At 39.9% G+C, this 16,804-nt stretch overlaps 2 protein-coding genes across 3 annotated transcripts; one reads left to right on the top strand and one right to left on the bottom strand.

The window, feature by feature from the left end:
• Positions 1-10,476: 10,476 nt before the first annotated feature.
• On the bottom strand, positions 10,477-12,922 carry LOC107220291 (39S ribosomal protein L43, mitochondrial). Of its 2 annotated transcripts, XM_015658829.2 has the most exons (6): positions 12,732-12,922; positions 11,726-11,885; positions 11,408-11,570; positions 11,224-11,330; positions 10,811-11,016; positions 10,477-10,687 (listed from the first exon to the last, which is right to left on the bottom strand). In XM_015658829.2, exons 3-6 carry the CDS (start codon positions 11,542-11,544, stop codon positions 10,577-10,579), a joined length of 561 nt encoding a protein of 186 aa, XP_015514315.1. In that variant the 5' UTR covers positions 11,545-11,570; positions 11,726-11,885; positions 12,732-12,922; the 3' UTR covers positions 10,477-10,576. The 2 variants fall into 2 exon arrangements, with proteins under 2 accessions (XP_015514315.1, XP_015514324.1); XM_015658838.2 differs by lacking the exons at positions 11,726-11,885; positions 12,732-12,922 and having other exon boundaries at positions 11,408-11,684.
• Positions 12,923-14,875: 1,953 nt separating this feature from the next.
• LOC107220264 lies at positions 14,876-16,449 on the top strand. Its single transcript, XM_015658795.2, has 4 exons — positions 14,876-14,897; positions 15,121-15,446; positions 15,699-16,133; positions 16,198-16,449. The coding sequence occupies exons 1-4, from the start codon at positions 14,876-14,878 to the stop codon at positions 16,447-16,449; spliced, it is 1,035 nt and encodes a 344-aa protein (XP_015514281.2).
• The last annotated feature ends 355 nt before the right edge of the window (positions 16,450-16,804 follow it).

The following is a 16,804-nucleotide window of genomic DNA, read 5'->3' as shown; positions in this document are numbered from 1 at the left end:
ATTTGATAACAATTGTAATTATATTTCATCTGAAATATTTCAAACTTGTCATGTTTACAATAAAATATTTCAATTCATTTTTCGCGCAAGCACATATTCAGTAGCTATAAATGCGCTAATAAAACTTATTACATTATTAATCGGATAATTAATTCTATTAATCCTTACATAATATTTTTGCTGAGTTCGTATACTAAAAATATTTATTACTATTCAAGGTATAACCTGAGGTGGTTATTGGTGGTTATTGGTGGTTGTTGGGGGCGGTTGGCGGTGGTCGGAGGTGGACGAGGAGGAGGACGAGAAAGATGAGGAAACCAAGGTGGACGAGGAGGACGAGGATTTGTGCTCGGTGAGTAAAACACTTTTATAATATTTGATGGCAATTGTAATTATATTTCATCTAAAATATTTCAAACTTGTCATGTTTACAATAAAATATTTCAATTCATTTTTCGCGCAAGCACAAATTCAGTAGCTATAAATGTGCTAGTGAAGTTTATTCTACTATCAATTATTTAATTATATTAATCCTTACACAATATTTATGATGTGTTCTTATACTGAAAATATTTATTACTATTTAAGGTATAACCCGAGGTGGTTATCAGTGGTTGTTGGAGGTGGTCGGAGATGGACAAGGCGGAGGACGAGGAAGACGAGGAGAACAAGGTGAACGAGGATGTGTGCACGGTGAGTAAAACAGTTTGATAATATTTAATGACAATTGTAATTATATTTCGTCTACAAGTTTTCAAATTTGTCATGTTTACAATAAATTATTTCAATTCACTTTTGTAAGTATTTATGAATATAGCCTCTATCAATATTCATTGTTGGTATATAAGTTCTGGCAACGTACCTACTTTCTGTAAGAGATGTTGAAGATTTGCAACATAATTATGTTTCAGTTCTGTGCCCCACCTAGTGATCCACTAGTACATATCCTCCGACGTGACATCGCTGTGCTACGTATAAAGAAGAAAAGATTTATTAAGATGCAGATTGCTCCTCTCTTCTTGCCATTGTGCTTTCAGCCATTGTTGTGGTGTGTGTTTAAAATTAAGGACAGTATATAATATAGAATAACAGGTACAGCTACGAATATAGCACTACAATAAATCTTATAGAAATGAGCTCTCATTGAGATTTCTCTGTATTTATAACTCGACGCGAGAAGGCAAAAATCAATGTAATGCCATCCGTAAGGTAATTGGACTCGTATTTGCACTACGAGAACTCGTTGGGCATTTTGCGGTGAAGTTTGAAAAATTGTTGTACAAGAAATTAAATAACTATAAAAATGGATAAAAAATATTATCTCTAATTGTGAATGTAGCTAATACAGCTTTAACCGTATATTGATTATGTTACTGATCTGTTGTGACAAGATCGGAATTAGATAAGCTCTCTAAATACTCTTTTCTAGATTATTAATTTATATCATGTACATGTAAATGTATATGTCTTTAGTTTATACAATCACTGCACTAGGATTACCCTTGCCACGTTTTATTGTGCGTTTGTGTAATTTGTATATTATTAACCTTACGTTTTACACTATTTGCGACAAGTTGTGAGTGTTTCTAATTTCTTAGCAATTATTTATGTACATGTATGTGTATATATGTATATGTATACTTATGCATGCGTATATACATATACATATACAGAGAGGTATACACAGAGGTTTTAGTATATTCACATACGGATTTCTGTGTATAGGTATACTTGAACTAAAATATCCTTATCTCTAATACGGAGTTCTTCGTAATTCGCATTTGTTCTTGTAACCCAATGTCCTACATACGATGGCAAAAATCTAGATCCAACTTAACTGAGTCCCAAAACCCTGTTGACATAAAAGCAGCTGTTTGATAGAAATTATAGTTTATAGTTTACACAGCCCATTGCATGATATTCATTTTAAATACATATGTTTCAATGTATTTAGAAATAATTTATCAAATGTACAGAGGTCATGTGCAAATAATAAATGAATTCGACCGCAGTTTGATGTATTCATTGGAGCTTTAACAATAAATTTAAGCTTTGTTACTTCTCTTATTTTATTATGGATAATCAAAAACATTTCCGACTATTCGTGCTGTGGAAGCATGGGGATTAAACCAAATGTAGCAAAAGATTAGAAACAGTGTATGTAGAGTACGGGTATTTTTCTAATAATGCAAACACGTGCCGCTAGCTTAGTTTTGACACATCTAGAATACCACGCCTTGCGAATTAGCTTTCCAGAGGGAGATGAATGATGAATTTTAAGGACTGCATTATCGTTGTTGAATACTCTATGCCTCATGGGAAACGAAAATCTGTAACGATCAAATTGATGCACCGGATCATCGTCGACTTTAACTTATGAAATGTCCTACCATTTTCGAACACCTCCTACCTCCCCCTGCCACCTCCGACCATCAATGGCCACTTTCGACCACCCCCTATCACCTTCCGCCAGCGCCGACCACCTCCCACCATCCTATTTACCTATATTACTGGATTAGCTATGATATGAAAAGAGAAGAATTATTCATTTCGAAATGGGATTCTATTCGACGCGCACTCGATGTATTCCATAACATTAGTATTCATAATTATTCCAACAACTTTTCATTTGCTCTTTCGATCTTGAATTTTCATAGGCATAGAATCGAAACGCTGTTTTAGCTGGTCGCAAGTGAAGTATCTGCGTTGGGTGGAGGAGCAGAATTTATTTTTCGAAAAGTATTCGGATGGAAAAAAATTCAGAGTAACTGTAATACATCACGGATGCGCTAATTTTGAACGAGATGAAACGGATGCTTCGTATATGAGACAGTATTTAACGCTGCGTAGTGATTTAAAGACCTGAAAAGGTGATAGGGAAAGAAAGAACGAAGCTTCTTAACACTTCGAGTGTATTTTAACACACATTTGAAAGATACGAGCAAAATTTTTCATCGTCCAACTGTCGCAGAACGGCAGCGTTATCAGCTGACCCGTTAACTGAAGGATATATCTTCAGTCAACGGCTGACCATCGAAGGGCCAAGTCGCTTGAGTCTGGAATCGGCAGGAGAGATAAAGTGCGTATTTCTTGTATGAAATGTGAAAACTAAAATCATTGTACATCATATCATATCATCATACATCATACATCATACATCGTACATCATACATCATACATCATACATCATACATCATCATACCTAGTATTACAGTTCGAAACCAAAGTTTGAATTTTCGGATGTTCGGAAAGTGACGTCACCAATCTAAAATCGGCTAGCCGAGTTCCTCAGTCTGGTAACAACCGCGCAGTAGAGCGGACGGTTGAGAGTCGCGCTCCGCAAACTTCGAGTACCGGGTTCTCAACCTCTCGGATCTCGCGCTTCGGGTCCGCTACGTATTTCGAGTACCGGGTTCTCAACCTCCCGGATCCCGCGCTTCGGGTCCGCTACGCGGTGAAACTCGACTTCCAGGATAAGCGCTCCGTGGTTCTTGGTTCATGTTTACAATAAATTATTTCAATTCGTTTTTCGCGCAACCCCAAATTCGGTACCTGTCAGTCCGCTAATAAAATTTCTCGACTTCCAGGATAAGCGCTCCGTGGTTCCTGGTTCATGTTTACAATGAATTATTTCAATTCGTTTTTCGCGCAACGCCAAATTCGGTAGCTGTCAGTCCGCTAATAAAACTTCTCGACTTCCAGGATAAGCGCTCCGTGGTTCCTGGTTCATGTTTACAATAAATTATTTCAATTCGTTTTTCGCGCAACCCCAAATTCGGTAGCTGTCAGTCCGCTAATAAAATTTCTCGACTTCCAGGATAAGCGCTCCGTGGTTCCTGGTTCATGTTTACAATAAATTATTTCAATTCGTTTTCGCGCAACCCCAAATTCGGTAGCTGTCAGTCCGCTAATAAAATTTCTCGACTTCCAGGATAAGCGCTCCGTGGTTCCTGGTTCATGTTTACAATAAATCATTTCAATTCGTTTTTCGCGCAACGCCAAATTCGGTAGCTGTCAGTCCGTTAATAAAATTTCTCGACTTCCAGGATAAGCGCTCCGTGGTTCCTGGTTCATGTTTACAATAAATTATTTCAATTCCTTTTTCGCGCAACCCCAAATTCGGTAGCTGTCAGTCCGCTAATAAAATTTCTCGACTTCCAGGATAAGCGCTCCGTGGTTCCTGGTTCATGTTTACAATAAATTATTTCAATTCGTTTTTCGCGCAACCCCAAATTCGGTAGCTGTCAGTCCGCTAATAAAATTTCTCGACTTCCAGGATAAGCGCTCCGTGGTTCCTGGTTCATGTTTACAATAAATTATGTCAATTCGTTTTTCGCGCAACCCCAAATTCGGTACCTGTCAGTCCGCTAATAAAATTTCTCCACTTCCAGGATAAGCGCTCCGTGGTTCCTGGTTCATGTTTACAATAAATTATTTCAATTCGTTTTTCGCGCAACCCCAAATTCGGTAGCTGTCAGTCCGCTAATAAAATTTCTCGACTTCCAGGATAAGCGCTCCGTAGTTCCTGGTTCATGTTTACAATAAATTATTTCATTTCGTTTTTCGCGCAACCCCAAATTCGGTAGCTGTCAGTCCGCTAATAAAATTTCTCGACTTCCAGGATAAGCGCTCCGTGGTTCCTGGTTCATGTTTACAATGAATTATTTCAATTGGTTTTTCGCGCAACGCCAAATTCGGTAGCTGTCAGTCCGCTAATAAAATTTCTCGACTTCCAGGATAAGCGCTCCGTGGTTCCTGGTTCATGTTTACAATAAATTATGTCAATTCGTTTTTCGCGCAACCCCAAATTCAGTAGCTGTCGGTGCGCTAATAAAATTTCTATAACTTTACAATCTTCTCATAATCTTTTTGGTAAAATATGTCGATAAAATAATTACATCAAACCTTACACATTATTTTTGATTTGTTCTCACGCTGAAAATATTTATTAGTATTCGAGGTATAACCTGAGGTGGTTGAAGGTGGTCGGAGATGGACGAGGAGGAGGACGAGGAGGACGAGGATTTGTGCTGGGTGAGTAAAACACTTTTATAATATTTGATGGCAATTGTAATTATATTTCATCTGAAATATTACAAGCTTGTCACGTTTACAATAAATTATTTCAATTCATTTTTCGTGCAAGCACATATTCAGTAGCTATGAATAATCTTGTACAATTTATTATATTATTAATTAATTGATTAATTACATTAATCCTTACACAATATTTTCGATGTGTTCCTATACTAAAAATATTCATTACTATTCCAGGTATCACCCGAGGTGGTCGGAGGTGGACGAGGAGGAGGACGAGCTGGACGAGGAGGAGGACCAGGTGGACGAGGAGGAGGCGGGGTGGGTCGTGGGAGAGGACCTCTCCTCTCCTCAGAGGAGGGGAGGGGGAGGGGAAGGGAAGGGGGAGTGGTGGGCGGGGAGCGGGAAGGGACGGGAAGGGAAGGGAAGGGGCGGGGAGGGGAGGGTGGCGGGGCGGGGCGGGGGAGGGGGAGGGAGGGGAAGGGCGGGAGGGGGAGGGCGGGAGGGAGGGAGGGAGGGAGGGGGGGGGGGAGGGAGGGAGGGAGGGCGGGTGGGCGGGTGGGAGGGAGAGAGTGGAGGACGGATGTCGATGCAAGCCCGTTAGAGTTAATAGAGCAGTACACCCCCCCCCCCCTGCGCCCTCCCTCCCTCCCACCCACCCGCCCTCCCTCCCTCCCTCCCTCCCTCCCGCCCGCCCGCCCGCCCTCCCGCCCGCCCTCCCCCTCCCTCCCTACCCCTCCCTCCCTCCCCCTCCCCCTCCCCCGCCCCGCCACCCTCCCCTCCCCGCCCCTTCCCTTCCCCCTCCCCGCCCACCACTCCCCCTTCCCTGCCCCTCCCCCTCCCCTCCTCTGAGGAGAGGAGAGGTCCTCTCCCACGACCCACCCCGCCTCCTCCTCGTCCACCTGGTCCTCCTCCTCGTCCAGCTCGTCCTCCTCCTCGTCCACCTCCGACCACCTCGGGTGATACCTGGAATAGTAATGAATATTTTTAGTATAGGAACACATCAAAAATATTGTGTAAGGATTAATGTAATTAATCAATTAATTAATGATATAATAAATTGTACAAGATTATTCATAGCTACTGAATATGTGCTTGCACGAAAAATGAATTGAAATAATTTATTGTAAACGTGACAAGTTTGTAATATTTCAGATGAAATATAATTACAATTGCCATTAAATATTATAAGAATAATAATTAATTAATTAATAATATAATAAATTGTACAAGATTATTCATAGCTACTGAATATGTGCTTGCACGAAAAATGAATTGAAATAATTTATTGTAAACGTGACAAGCTTGTAATATTTCAGATGAAATATAATTACAATTGCCATCAAATATTATAAAAGTGTTTTACTCACCCAGCACAAATCCTCGTCCTCCTCGTCCTCCTCCTCGTCCATCTCCGACCACCTTCAACCACCTCAGGTTATACCTCGAATACTAATAAATATTTTCAGCGTGAGAACAAATCAAAAATAATGTGTAAGGTTTGATGTAATTATTTTATCGACATATTTTACCAAAAAGATTATGAGAAGATTGTAAAGTTATAGAAATTTTATTAGCGCACCGACAGCTACTGAATTTGGGCGTGCGCGAAAAACGAATTGAAATAATTTATTGTAAACATGAACCAGGAACCACGGAGCGCTTATCCTGGAAGTCGAGAAATTTTATTAGCGGACTGACAGCTACCGAATTTGGGGTTGCGCGAAAAACGAATTGAAATAATTTATTGTAAACATGAACCAGGAACCACGGAGCGCTTATCCTGGAAGTCGAGAAATTTTATTAGCGGACTGACAGGTACCGAATTTGGGGTTGCGCGAAAAACGAATTGAAATAATTTGTTGTAAACATGAACCAGGAACCACGGAGCGCTTATCCTGGAAGTCGAGAAATTTTATTAGCGGACTGACAGGTACCGAATTTGGGGTTGCGCGAAAAACGAATTGAAATAATTTATTGTAAACATGAACCAGGAACCACGGAGCGCTTATCCTGGAAGTCGAGAAATTTTATTAGCGGACTGACAGCTACCGAATTGGGGGTTGCGCGAAAAACGAATTGAAATAATTTATTGTAAACGTGAACCAGGAACCACGGAGCGCTTATCCTGGAAGTCGAGAAATTTTATTAGCGGACTGACAGGTACCGAATTTGGGGTTGCGCGAAAAACGAATTGAAATAATTTATTGTAAACATGAACCAGGAACCACGGAGCGCTTATCCTGGAAGTCGAGAAATTTTATTAGCGGACTGACAGGTACCGAATTTGGGGTTGCGCGAAAAACGAATTGAAATAATTTATTGTAAACATGAACCAGGAACCACGGAGCGCTTATCCTGGAAGTCGAGAAATTTTATTAGCGGACTGACAGCTACCGAATTTGGGGTTGCGCGAAAAACGAATTGAAATAATTTATTGTAAACATGAACCAGGAACCACGGAGCGCTTATCCTGGAAGTCGAGAAATTTTATTAGCGGACTGACAGGTACCGAATTTGGGGTTGCGCAAAAAAAGAAATGAAATAATTTATTGTAAACATGAACCAGGAACCACGGAGCGCTTATCCTGGAAGTCGAGAAATTTTATTAGCGGACTGACAGGTACCGAATTTGGGGTTGCGCAAAAAACGAATTGAAATAGTTTATTGTAAACATGAACCAGGAACCACGGAGCGCTTATCCTGGAAGTCGAGAAATTTTATTAGCGGACTGACAGGTACCGAATTTGGGGTTGCGCGAAAAACGAATTGAAATAATTTGTTGTAAACATGAACCAGGAACCACGGAGCGCTTATCCTGGAAGTCGAGAAATTTTATTAGCGGACTGACAGGTACCGAATTTGGGGTTGCGCGAAAAACGAATTGAAATAATTTATTGTAAACATGAACCAGGAACCACGGAGCGCTTATCCTGGAAGTCGAGAAATTTTATTAGCGGACTGACAGGTACCGAATTTGGGGTTGCGCGGAAAACGAATTGAAATAATTTATTGTAAACATGAACCAGGAACCACGGAGCGCTTATCCTGGAAGTCGAGAAATTTTATTAGCGGACTGACAGGTACCGAATTTGGGGTTGCGCGAAAAACGAATTGAAATAATTTATTGTAAACATGAACCAGGAACCACGGAGCGCTTATCCTGGAAGTCGAGAAATTTTATTAGCGGACTGACAGGTACCGAATTTGGGGTTGCGCGAAAAACGAATTGAAATAATTTATTGTAAACATGAACCAGGAACCACGGAGCGCTTATCCTGGAAGTCGAGTTTCACCGCGTAGCGGACCCGAAGCGCGGGATCCGGGAGGTTGAGAACCCGGTACTCGAAATACGTAGCGGACCCGAAGCGCGGGATCCGAGAGGTTGAGAACCCGGTACTCGAAATTTGCGGAGCGCGACTCTCAACCGTCCGCTCTACTGCGCGGTTGTTACCAGACTGAGGAACTCGGCTAGCCGATTTTAGATTGGTGACGTCACTTTCCGAACATCCGAAAATTCAAACTTTGGTTTCGAACTGTAATACTCGGTATGATGATGTATGATGTATGATGTATGATGTATGATGTACGATGTATGATGTATGATGTATGATGATATGATATGATGTATAATGATTTTAGTGTTCACATTTCATACAAGAAATACACACTTTATCTGTCCTGCCGATTCCAGACTCAAGCGGCCAGGCCCTTCGATGGTCAGCCGTTGACTGAAGATATATCCTTCAGTTAACGGGTCAGCTGACAACGCTGCCGTTCTGCGACAGTTGGACGATGAAAAATTTTGCTCGTACCTTTCAAATGTGTGTTAAACTACACTTGAAGTGTTAAGAAGCCTCGTTCTTTCTCTTCCTATCACCTCTTTAGGTCTTTAAATCACTACGCTGCGTTAAATACTGTCTTATGTACGGATAATCCCTTTCTTCTTAATCAAAATTGACGCATCCGTGATGTATTACAGTTACTCTGAATTTTTTTCCACCCGAGCACTTTTCGAAAAACCATTCAGCTTCTCTACCCAACGTAGATACTTCACTTGCGACTAGCTAAAACAGCGTTTCGATTCTATGCCTACGAAAATCCAAGAACGAGAGAGCAAATGAAAAGTTGTTGGAATATTTATGAATATTCATGTTACGGAATACATCGAGCGCGTGTCGAATAGAATCTCATTTCGACATGAATAATTCTCCTGTTTTCATATTATAACTAATTATTGTAGATTTTTTGGTTCGTCTCCTGAAAAATTATAAAATTTATAGTATGCATCACGTATTAATCCTAAATGGATCATGTATATCAATATTGTACATGGACCGCATATACTTTTTGGTCTCTGCATCATTATCACATCTGATCTATTATTATTTATGATTTATGTATTTATTCAACTCTCGGGTACCTAATAAAATATTCGTGTACAGATAATTTCGCAACCTCATATTCCTCCCTAATTTACTGTAACACTGCATTGTGATTCGTTATTTCTGATTCCTAAATATCCACTGCTATTATGTTACTGTCGATCAACGTTTGTTGACGTTCTACCTCCAATCTACATAAGTTATTTCTCGATGCACTTATTACGTAAAACATAGAAACTGGGTGAAAGTGATAAAATACATTTTATTAATGTTATGAGTATTACATCATTATAGTGTTTGTGTTATTAGTATAATTGAATATATAAGACTAACAATAAAGTCAGGTCTTCATAATTTGCATTGTTCCTTGCAAGCATCGTATTCACGCTTGTTCTTACAGATATTTATTACAACCATATTCCACACACTCGCAAGAAACGGTAGAGTAATGTGTATCATGAAGCGAATTGTGCATCATGACTCGTCAAAAAATCATTCACAGTTTCGAATATTTCCAGGCACACGTAACGGTTTTGAGCGGCCAACTCCAGTCTATATTCGGCACAACATTCTGGAACAACGGAAAAGAAAAATTGATCGATAAGAATGTGAGAATAAATAACGCGTGTATGAATTTGAACGAAATACAAAGTATCTTACTTCTTAGTTCAATTATCTGTTGTATTATTTCTTTCAGCTTGAAAATATCCGCCTCTATGTCTTCCAACAAACGCTTTTCGTTAGTTTGCGACATGAGTGTGCCAATTATTGCTTCACTGTTCGACGCTGTAACACTTGTATTGCTTCGCAAGATGGCGTTTCCGAGACACGTGAAAGCTGCAACGAGATCGCGATCGGCAACTACTGCCGCAGACAGTCTGAAGTTGCATCAGATAAGTCGGTACATTTTACTAAAATCCGCAAATGCTATGAAATCAGTGTTATTTGTTAAAGATTTTTGTAAAAATTTAATTGATTTTACAAGACACGAGCAACGGTAATAAATGTAATAATGGGCATTGTCTATAATATGTAATAATTGCACGAAAGTCCATCCGCTACCGACGTGACATTTATTTATTTCCTTTAAATTTCTTCACCTACGATACTTATGATATCTAAAGTTAATATTGTACAGTTCATATATTAAAAAACTATCCCGTTTCGTTCGCTCTTTTTCTTTCAGCTTCTTGTTGAGCTTTAAATATCTCCAGTAACTTTTCTGTGGCTGTTTGTTGTTCGGTCTCCATCTTGAATAACTTGGGCTAAGAAAAACATTGGTAATTAGTATTAACAAAATTTATGGGACATTCAACTTGATCAAGTAGTAGTTTTACTTAAATGCGATTTACGCAGAAAACTAAAAGTTCAAATATTTGTGTACATACATCGGGAAATTCAACCAGATTCTGAGCAGGGTCTCTAAATGTCCAAGGTGTCCAAGGTCCCTGGATGGAAGGATTATCCGTGTGCCACATTTTCCTAAGTCTTATAGCCGAAGTGTCACGTACTTGCGATCGCAGTAACCCCAACCATTTGTTAACTTCCTCCCGTGTATAATTTCTGCAGAATAGCAACTGCTTTTCTCCATTTACTGAAAATCAGTTAAATTTGTAAACTGGGATGATTGATTGAACCGTTGATTGAACCGTTAGATAAAAATAACAGCGATCATTATTACTGTCGCTCATTCCGCAGCAAATCATAAATGAAATTGACTTGTTACTTCGTTTCCATTCAATGCATTTGAAACAGAGAGCAAAGCGTATCTACTTCACTTACAACGTTTGCCAGGACTTACGGTATTCAGCACTCAGAGCAGGTGTCCTATGCCTCCGAGGTTTTACGTATACGACGATTCCCGGATTCTCCTTGGCGAAATTTACAAGATCGTGTTCGAGGAAATCTCTAAGAAGAGAAATATGAGGATTAAGAAAAACATCGCAGGTTAGGAATATCCACGGCTATCATAGGCAGATATTTACCGCACTCCACGGCTCGATCCATTGTTTTTGCAGAATTTTATTGTAACACGTTGCAGTTGGCACACGTAACGTCCAATACCATTGTTCAATGCTGCACGGGGAAACCCCGTTTTCATAAATAAATGCGAATTCGACATTTTTAACCGGTATTTTCGTCTGCACCCTGCAGCAATGTGCAACAGAATTCTGTCAGAGTGAACTGAGAAGTCTCAGAAAGGCTATGCTTATGTTTTTCGTGTCTGACTTACTAGCGTGCCATGTGACACAAAATGATTTGTAGTACTAATTTCAGATGGTAAGCATATGTCGGTAACCAACCTGTAATGCGTCACGAAAGCACTCGGTAATGCAGAGCGTATTTATCGCAGCAAATTGCCATGACTGGAGATTGTGAGTGTGTTCCGAAATTAGATGGCGGCGCTCAAAAGTCCCTAGGATAGAGACAGAGCTACTCCTTAGAGTATAAAGAGCTATTCACCTGAAACATACGTCAATTGATTTGTATGTACTTTATTTTTGTTATCAATTTTTCCGGAAATGATTTACATATTTGTAATGTTAGTCGATGTTGAACGTATTTGAGTAAATACGAACACATGAATCTCTTTGTACATATATAGAGAAAAATATAATTTATACTAGTTATCACTCAAAAATACATTGCTGTATCTTTGCTCCCTATTATCAGAGATTTTTGATTATCTAAAGTAGGACGTGTCCACATTAGTGCGTATTTAACCAGACTACTGTGCAACGAATGTAAAAAACTCGAGAAACTAACATTATTTGCTAATGTTTCAGTACTTATAATGCAGACGCAACTGATGAAAATCTGTCAAATCTTCCGTATCGTAATGATCTAGATTGCCGCACTTTTAACTGTTTAAAAGAAGCTATTCTCCCGGCAGTTTTTCAAATTATTCATAAACAAGGAAGTGTAATGGATTTTCTCTTTCGCAATTAATCGTTTGTGAAGAATAAAATTTTGGAACATCCATACATTTATTAAAACCAAAACATCTAAAGGTGCAGAATAAAGTTACTTAGAAAACAACTATTGAAATCACAGCTTCATAGGAAAAATCCAATCTCTACAAATATTTGTCGTACAGTTTCTTTAGTTCTGCAAATATCGCCGGTGTCCGTTCAATTTGCGCGGATTCACATTTAATTCACGAGACAATTGAAAAACATGGTAACGATATAACTACGCATTTAACAAACACAGCAAGCAAAAACGAAAGAGCAGCCCCCAACATAGCGAAATACGTTCACCAGAGCTAAAGTTGTATACAATCTAATGAAACTGACGTATGAAACTCACCTTCAATATTTCCAGGCTGTTGTAATTTCAATAATCATTATTTTCACTTCAGACACACGTTTGCAATTAGTGTATTTATCACTGATTTTTAGTTTGATTGGAATGCATCAATCAAATAACGCGAATTGCCTAAATTATATACAATCTGGTTTGCGGATCTGAAACACGTGTTTTCCTTGGCACTGCTCACAAGTTACTGGCACCGCGCTCCGCGCTCGGCTCGCTATATTTGGAATTTGAGGAAATATCCGCTTGGAGGCCACCTATAGGCCACCAGCGTTATTGGACGTCAAAAAAATTCATAATCTGCATTGAAGCCGAGATTATTTGTACACAAACGGATTGGACACCGAAAATTGAGATATTTTCACATGATTCACTATTTTCGTGAAATCAATAGGTACTGGTTGGATACCAACATGAGTTTACTATTGACAATTAGTTCTAAAAATACATTTTGCGTGAAAGGATGTTGCATTTTAGAGACGCAAAACAAGCGAGCACGTGGTATACTATCAGAGTTCCATGTGAATACTATCTGCCTATCCTCCAGCACCAGCTCCTGTAATACATATCAGGAATTTGTATTGTTTTCACTTTCGTTAGAGCTATAAATAAGAAAGGGGATCCATTCTACTTGAGTATCTTCAAAATTTCAATTTATTGAATACATCCTCTAAAACCCGATGTTAAACGATCATTTGTATGTATACATAATCATAAAAAAACCCAGCGATGGCTAAAGAGAGTGTAAAATTGATTCGTAAACCTTGAATACTATAACAATAATTCTACCACAGTCTTTTGAGTCATGACAATAATTACTGTATTGACGATAAGCACCGAATTATTCGTCGTTGGCTTATTTATTCAACTGCAATTGCTTTCCTACTCGCTCGCGAGAAAGAGTCAACTTGTACATATCTGTGGATCATCGCAGTCCTTGTTTTGTGCTATCCCTCAAGTGTTATCGAACCATAAGGGTTCAATAACGTTGCATTTGACGGGGGGCTGTGGAGGCGGGGAAGATGACGGAAGAGAGTTAGGGAGAAACTCGCCAGGCCAGAGGTGCAACGCATCAATGAATAGCAGCCCCATGAGCGCCCCACGCACTAAAGGTGCCATTACACATAACAATCGGCTTCGAGTGCGAGACTTCTGTGGCCATATGAACACTAGTCGCGAACCTCCTACGGTGGACCAATTCAAGATCTGAGAATTATAGATGCACATACTTGATAGATTTCGCCCAGGCGAAATTGTAATAGCTATTCTCATAGTCACATTAAAATCTAACGTATTTCAGTGAATTAACAAATGTCATTACAACCTGTATTTCTACGGCTACTCGAAGAAGACATGTGATGGGGGCTCACGCCAGGGGGGGCTGCGAAAAGCCCGTTTTGTTCCAAAGGTTTTCGTTTGCGATAACTGAAAGGCCTTCTACCTGCAACCTTGTGACATGGCCTGTCTTCTAATTTACTGTAGGCATCGATGCCTGGAATACCCGTTTGGGCACTTTCAATGCTTTCCTGTGGCGTGGTACTTGCTGCAGTAGTTAATGATATCTTGTCCTCGTCACCACCCCCATCCCTAGGTGTTACCATCACCGGATTATTTGATTTCCTGTTCAAACAGGATTGATATACTAGTAGCAAAAGATACATTGCGTCATTTTCACGAATATAGAAGAACTTCACGTCTCACCCGCAATTGATTTGGCAAGTAAAATCATTCTTCGTTCCTTTCGGCTCCAGATTTTAGATATTTTTGCAATTTAGTTTCTGCATTTAAATTCCTATAGAATTTTTCCTGAATTATCCATGAACATTTATAAATATTACCGAAAATATTTGCATTTGGTAATGCGATTATTTTTCACGCGGGACGTAAAAATAAAATGAACTATTTTGGGTACCGTTTGAAATGACAAGTGATGATTGGTTAACAGCTGGTACGGCGCATTTTTGTTTCGGAGAAAATCAATCAGCGTAGTTGGCTATGAAATTTTAAACATTTCGCGGTCAAAATGTCAATCAAAAACATGCACGATGTAAAAATTCAACGTAGGAGCTAATAATTAAAGAAACAGCGAATCGATAAAATTCTATTAGATAAAGAAAACTACATTTCAAAAACCAATCATGGCAACGTTACACTGCCGTTGTGAGTTACTAGCATTAGGGGTTGGGTAATACTGACATAAGGAAATGGTTGTTCAACATATCATGAAAGATTCTCTAACCTGACTTTTGACGTCTATGAAATTAAAACATTCGTAACCCATATCGACGTAGACTGAAATTCCAGCGAAAGCTTGGTCCTGTGATCTATTGTACGTACATTTATACTGTTCGAAATATGGTAATATTTGAAACGTACTTTTCAGCGGGGTGTAAATCTGACGTGCGAGTAAACAGGGAACCACCGGCAAAACATTTTGAAAATGCGGTGTCAAAGTTTGAAGAACGTCGCGGCAGCATGGTGCAACGTCAGCAGTTTCTCAAAAATAAAATCACCACCATGGAGAGATCAATTCCTGCTCTGATGGCCTATAACATGTGGGTATCGGGACAAAAATGCGCTGATGCACCACTGTGCAAGGTTAAAGAAATTATGGCTAAATTCTCGCCAACACCTGATCCTACAGACAAGCTGCTGGAAAATTTAAAGAATACCGTGTCTGAGCTAAATGCGGAAACTGAGAAACTGCACGTACGCATAAGCTCATTTTTTTTTTACCGTCCGCACTCCATTGGTAAAGTCGTACAATTTTCAGTGTCAAACAAACATTGTTCCACTTCATCTCATCACAGTTGCGCTATAATTATTAGTTTCTCTAGTTTCTGACTGGTCATATTCTCATGGCAGCCTCTCGGGCAATGTCTGTTGTATCTATAACCGACACGTGCATATTTTCTGTTAGGTAACAGGTAAAAGTTATTTTTTTTTTAATATTTTTTGTAGGGTAAAATAATCGACACGGAAATAGAGTTGGAAGAAAGCGGAATGGAACTGGATTCTTTGGAATCGGCAAACAACGATCTGACTAAACGAATAACAGACCTGGAGCATGAAGTAGAAAAAACTACTGTGCCAAGTCTTCATTCCATTCACTCGGAAGACCTCGTTTGTCTTTCGAAACTTCGCAAGCTTGGATCCGAGGAGGTGAATTTGAAGTGTTGTATCCGTGAACTGGAGGAGAAGGAGGTCAAGTTCCGACAGCAAATAGAACAGCTACTGACTTCGAGAGAATTCCAGAAGGACTCGGGTGGTAAAAAAATGGTTAAACGGATCCAGGAGCTCGAATCGACGGAGAGAAAAATGAACTGTGCGTTACAGACACACAAGCATAACATGCACCAACTTAAAAAGAAGCTGATGCAAAAAGAAAAGGCTATAGTAAGTACATACTCAATACTCCAATTGCTATCGGGTACATTTTATTGGCAACTCATAATTTCAGATTGAAATGGAAATGTGCCTTGGAATGGACGGGGAATCAAAAGGCTCGAAAAAGAACTCCATTGCCAAAAAAGACTGCAAGCAAAGTTCAAGTCAGAGTGGTTCCTGGCTGCCACATTGGATGGTTCCTAGCTGTTCAAAGGTTTCCGACTCCACAAGTTCTCCCAGAAAGGGATCGGAATCATCGTCTGGCGCAGCAGCATTCACAACTGACGCCGAAGTAAGCCGACAGAAAAATTCGCTAAGATCTTGAACCTAAAGAGTAACTACATCTACGAAATATCTCTCACACAGGGAAAGCTAAAGCGGTGCATCTGTCCTACTCCTGCTCCAGTCCCATGTTACGAGAAGCCTCCGTGTAGACCAAGCACTTCAAAACCAAGGTCATGTTGTATGCTACCAGCAAGTGGACCTCCGCCTTGTCCACCTCCACCTTGTCTTTTGCCGTGCAAGCCATCTCCATGTTCTCCTGTACCACGTAAACCGTCACCATGTCCACTCCCGTCATGTTGTAAGCCACCGTCCTGTCCACCACCGCCATCATGCGAACCGGTTAGGTGTCCACCACCTCCGCCGTGTGCACCACCATCTTGCAAGCCTCCAATCCG

This window comes from Neodiprion lecontei, chromosome 6, assembly GCF_021901455.1.
Source record: "Neodiprion lecontei isolate iyNeoLeco1 chromosome 6, iyNeoLeco1.1, whole genome shotgun sequence".
In the NCBI taxonomy this organism is placed as follows: Eukaryota; Metazoa; Arthropoda; class Insecta; order Hymenoptera; family Diprionidae; genus Neodiprion; species Neodiprion lecontei.
This window is presented reverse-complemented; position numbering and strand designations above follow the sequence as displayed.

Excerpts from the sequence above, each read along its gene's own strand:
- LOC107220291 (XM_015658829.2), bottom strand. The coding sequence starts at position 11,544 with ATGTCGAATTCGCATTTATTTATGAAAACGGGGTTTCCCCGTGCAGCA. Across the intron at positions 11,331-11,407 it reads GGATCGAGCCGTGGAGTGCG|AGATTTCCTCGAACACGATC; the intron begins GTAAATATCTGC and ends TTCTCTTCTTAG. Across the intron at positions 11,017-11,223 it reads TGCTCTGAGTGCTGAATACC|TAAATGGAGAAAAGCAGTTG; the intron begins GTAAGTCCTGGC and ends ACTGATTTTCAG.
- LOC107220264 (XM_015658795.2), top strand. The coding sequence starts at position 14,876 with ATGGCAACGTTACACTGCCGTT. Across the intron at positions 15,447-15,698 it reads CGGAAACTGAGAAACTGCAC|GGTAAAATAATCGACACGGA; the intron begins GTACGCATAAGC and ends TATTTTTTGTAG. Across the intron at positions 16,134-16,197 it reads TGCAAAAAGAAAAGGCTATA|ATTGAAATGGAAATGTGCCT; the intron begins GTAAGTACATAC and ends TCATAATTTCAG.